At 47.0% G+C, this 4696-nt stretch overlaps 1 protein-coding gene across 1 annotated transcript; it reads right to left on the bottom strand.

Moving 5' to 3' along the window:
• Positions 1-201: 201 nt before the first annotated feature.
• On the bottom strand, positions 202-2944 carry LOC134472828 (phospholipase A2, membrane associated-like). Its single transcript, XM_063235209.1, has 5 exons — positions 2837-2944; positions 2011-2060; positions 1708-1852; positions 1334-1446; positions 202-533 (listed from the first exon to the last, which is right to left on the bottom strand). Exons 1-5 carry the CDS (start codon positions 2926-2928, stop codon positions 391-393), a joined length of 543 nt encoding a protein of 180 aa, XP_063091279.1. The 5' UTR covers positions 2929-2944; the 3' UTR covers positions 202-390.
• Positions 2945-4696: the final 1752 nt, after the last annotated feature.

Below are 4696 nucleotides of genomic sequence, written 5' to 3'. Positions count from 1 at the left end.
AAGATCAAGCTGGTGGCATGAGTGTTATCTCTCTTTGGATGAGAAAACCGAGGTTCAGAGCTGTGGGACAGGTGGGACTGGACCCAGACAGCCAGCATCTAGAGACTGGACTTTGAATTTGTTCACTGTGTACTGGTTTGTGGTATAATACATTTTCACATGTAGAGTGACCAAAAGTGAGCACAAACACACAGGCAAACATGCAGTTTACAGATGAGCTGATTTATTCGGGAGACCCGACCTCCAGGTGTAGCTACTGCTGTTAGCCTGAAAGTGGACACAGAGGGGAACAGTGGGTGGAGGTGGGAGATTTCAGTTGGGGTAGGGACAGAAGGTATTGGAGTGGAAGACTCAGAACTGGGTGGCAAGGTGTCCCAGAAGTAGGGCCTCTCAGCAATTGGGGCTGTTTCCCGTGCATAGCAAATTGGGATAGAACTCGTACTTTAGACTGTAGCTGTACAGGTTCTTTGCAAAACAGGAGGCAGCAGCTTTATCACACTCACACAGCAGTTTCTTACAGAGGTCCTGAATGACTGAAATTAGAAGAAAGACATCACTAGGTGGGATTTTTAATTCTTATTATTCTGTGGTTTCATGGAGGGAGAAACAAGAACCCCTTAGAGTCCGTACTCCTGATCTGACACAGTACCGGCTCCAGGATATTGCTGGTCAGTGGGAGCTAGAGTTCTTGCCTGCAGGTCAGGGATGCAGGGCATCATGCACCTTGGCTCTGCCTTGAACTCTAGGGGAACCCCTCTCTTTGAAGCCCTCAGGATACATGGAAACCCTGTGTGACTTCCTCCGGGTAGCCTCCAGTGATTAACCAGCCATCCTTGTATTGAACAACCTAGAGGGAGTCTCTGAACTGCATGTCCACTCCTGCCACTGCTTTGCTAAATAGCTCCCTGTTGCTTTCAGACAAAATCTACAGACACCAGGCCTGGAAGCTCTGGCCTATCCAGCCTCTTCTTTGTGTCACTTTCCCCCTCTCCAGTGCCCACAACTTCCCTAGTGGGGCAGCATGATCTGTGATCCTGTAGGTCCTCCTCTGGGAACACCCCAACCCTCTGTTCCCTATATCTCTGCATAGCCTCTGGGATTCAGCATAGACACTACCACTTTGATGTGTTAAGAGTCTGCCTTTCACTTCCTTCCTATTACAGCCTTCCCTACCCAGTGCTCGCAGTTGCTCTACCTCCCACTCAACCATGAGCTTCGTGAGACAGGAATAGTGTTCCTTTGTGATTCTATCTCTGGTGCCCAGCCCAGGCCCTGGCACAGTGGGGACTCAGCGTCTGGGGAAACATGATGGGGTCACAGGAAACTTTCTTACCATTGCAGGTGATTGAGCTCCCACTTATGGTAACATCATATTTTAGAGTTTTCAAATTACTACATCCAAGTCTTTCCAGATGTTTGTAGCAACAGCCATGTGTAGCACAGCACCTGGAAGTAGGACATCCTGTTAGGGCTGCCTTCCTACCCCTCTAGGGGTCTAGTATCACATCATCCACTCTTCCCTTACACTGGACAGAGAACCGATGATTGTGGGATGATCTAGAGTACAGTTTACAACATGCTGGCTATTTTTCCAGGAAGTACTTGCTGGGGCTTTTTAACCACTGGTGCACCAGTTCTATCATTGCAGCTCTGAGCCCTGTCAGCACCAGAAATGATCAGAGGGCAGAGAAGGCGGGGTGACCTTACCAATCCGTTCCATCTTTGGGGGTTCCTTTGCCACCTCCACCACAAAAACAACCATAGCTGCTATAACTTAGAACAGAATTCTTTCCCGTCTTGCTCTTGATCATTTTTGAGAATTGTAGCAAATCTCCATAGACTTGAAGCAAACCTGGAAGGGAATGGGCTGGTGACTGAGTGTGAAGCCCTTGTCTCTTCTGCTGTTCCTCCCACTGAGAGAAGACTGTTCTTGTGAGAAGGAGAAGTGGGTGGCCGGATGCTTCCCACCCTGTGCTCCCCATGTACTTGGGCATCAGAGTCAGCTCTTACCAGAGACCATGACCAACACCAGCAGCAGGAGGGCCTTCATGCTGAGATCTCTGTGAAGGAGAGGTACACATTCAATGGCTTGAATTTCTTTCCCACTTCTGTTGGTGCCTATTCTATTGCCCAACTCCACAACCCAGGAGTTCATGTAGGTGCTGTTCCATTCGGGTCACATTCAGAGAGAGCACCTCTGTCACACACAAGGGCACACGGAGTGACCTCCCACAATACTGGCCCATATACCACATCCTGACTCTTCCTAGTTCTGTGGCAGCGCGTCTCAGATATGCAGTCCTCAGATCTTTGGACACCTCACATGATAAAGCCATGAGACCTCCCTTGCCCCTCATCAGATGGAGGATTTTGAGAGGATGAAAGGAGTTTCGTTACCAAATGCTGGTCAGAGGTCAGACGTTTTTGCCCTCCTATCAGGCATTTCTTGCAAGTCCATAGTGTCTGATCCCCAATATATTTCTCTTGAACTAAAGAAACAACCTTTCTTTCTAAGCTGTACCAACCTCATACCACATGCAAATGAATGCCCTGCTATTCACCCCCACACACACAAACATTCTTGCACATGGATGTTTTGTGGGCAAAGTATTGAACCCCCACTACTTCACATCTCCTTATGTTCGGCACCCTCACAAATTCACACAGCCCATTTGCACACTCACCATGTCCTGTACACACCATTTGTGTGCAGTGATGCTGGTGCACACATGGACCACACATACACGCATTCAAACACATAACTCAGTTGCTCCACAAGGCAGCAAATAGGCAGCAATTCTAATGCTTTTGAGTGGGCATTGGGCTGGGTATTTACCTCTCTGAGGTTGCTGGAATTGATCTGCCAAGTGACTGTCTTATTTTTCCGGTACTCCAGCTTCCCTTAAATAGCTGTGTCTTCTGGGACATTAGGGTGGATGGGCATATGGTGAGGCACAGGTGTGGTCAATTGTACTCAAGGATTGGCCCACCCATTGTCATGGGTAATCACCTTTCCTTCAAGATCATTTGGTAGGCCAGAGATAAGCCTTGTAAAATCTTCTATAAATTTATTTTTTTCTTAGTTACATGTTTGTGAAGCCCTGGTGAATTTTTCATGTGATGGGCTGCTGCCAGAACACATTTGAAGTCATTTGGGAGACTTTCCCATGGCTTAGCTCCTGACCAGGGAAATTTGTGTAACCAGATCTGTGTGTGACAACCAATCAGCTCCCTGAAACTACTTGCATGGTGGACAAGGGCCGTGTAAACCATCTACACAGTAAATGGGCCATTTAGTAAGTAAAGGTTGCTCCTTTCTTCTGCTAAATGTAACACTTGGGGATAGGGAAGCATTCATGGGATCCATCAGTGATTCATTCACATGCTAAGCTTCTACAGAGTTGCTGTGCAGACTTCCAAGAGGTGATGAAGACTACACACTAGTCCCGCCCCCCCCCCGGGTCCCCACAGCCCATAAAGGAAAAGAATGGGTAGATTCCATTTCTCTGTAACTGGGCCTGTGCTTCTATCCATTCTTCTTCCTCTCCATTCTCCTCCTCCTCTGTCATTCCTCACAATTTTCTAATCCTAGAGAAAGACAGAAGCTCTCTTTGCCATTCCTGCTAAACCTTTACTTCCTCCCTAAGCCCCAGGGTTTAGCTGCTCAGATTCAGGCCAGGTAATGCTCCTTTTTTTCCTGCAGTCTTTAGGGACACAGTGTCTCACATTCAATTCATAAAATAAGTATCATTTTTCTTGCTCACCAACTCATGGTAAAGTTCCCATGGCCTGAAATAAACACAATGATGCTTGTGAACGCTTTGTCTGTGCCTCAGTCTCTATCCCCTCACAGATGTACCTTTGCTCCACACATGAGCATCAGTGTGAAGGGTCACTGCAAGCTGGCATCAGAGAAAACCACATGTAACTCCTGGCCTTAGTGTGCTCTCACGGTGAATTCTGAAGTTGGGGCAGTCTGCCTGCTGAGCCATGCATGGAGGAGAGTTGTCCTGAAATATCCTGCAACGCTTAGTGTAGAAAATAAACTTGGTTGTGTTCTCTGATAGCTACAATTGATAGTTACCTTAGCATCATCTAGTTTGTCCTAAGAGTCTTGAAATGGCAATATGCTTCGTGTGTACTGGTTGAATTTCTCCTCCTCTTTCTACTGCTTATGATTAAGTTTCAGAATGTGACTTTGGTTGGAAACAGAGTCATTGCAGATGTCACTGCATTAAGATTAACTGATTAGATTGGATCTTAAATCAACATGACTCTCTTTACCAAAAATATGCACTTAGCACATAGGGAGAGACATGCACCTAGGGAAACATCTCGGTAAGATGAAGAGATCAGGTGGCCGAGACTGTCAGAAACTACCAGCTGGTAGGAGACAGGCTGGAGGAAATTCTCCAGCTCAGCCCTCTGAAAGAACCAACCAGCTTTGGTCTCTGATTGCAGAACTGTAGAACAATGAAGTTATTCTTTAACTGGAGGGACCTTTGCTCCCAGTTCAAAGCTATAGCAAACAATAGTTCCCAAACACTTTTGGAAGCTCCTGTACTCTTCCTCTCAATCTGGGACCCACTGCTGCAGCAGCTTGTTTCAGTCCTACATCAGAAGTCTTGTGCCCTGTGGTGGACCATGGCCTTTTGTTCAACACTTCAGCTCCTGAGGAACTGCTTACTAACATAGG

Source organism: Cavia porcellus, unplaced genomic scaffold, assembly GCF_034190915.1.
Source record: "Cavia porcellus strain 051 isolate PalLab524CR breed Dunkin Hartley unplaced genomic scaffold, mCavPor4.1 scaffold_25, whole genome shotgun sequence".
In the NCBI taxonomy this organism is placed as follows: Eukaryota; Metazoa; Chordata; class Mammalia; order Rodentia; family Caviidae; genus Cavia; species Cavia porcellus.
The sequence above is the reverse complement of the archived record's forward strand: the minus strand, read 5'-3'. Positions and strand labels throughout refer to the sequence as shown.

Excerpts from the sequence above, each read along its gene's own strand:
- LOC134472828 (XM_063235209.1), bottom strand. The coding sequence starts at position 2,928 with ATGTCCCAGAAGACACAGCTATTTAAGGGAAGCTGGAGTACCGGAAAA. Across the intron at positions 1,853-2,010 it reads GGTGTTGGTCATGGTCTCTG|GTTTGCTTCAAGTCTATGGA; the intron begins GTAAGAGCTGAC and ends ATTCCCTTCCAG. Across the intron at positions 534-1,333 it reads GAGCTCAATCACCTGCAATG|TCATTCAGGACCTCTGTAAG; the intron begins GTAAGAAAGTTT and ends TTCTAATTTCAG.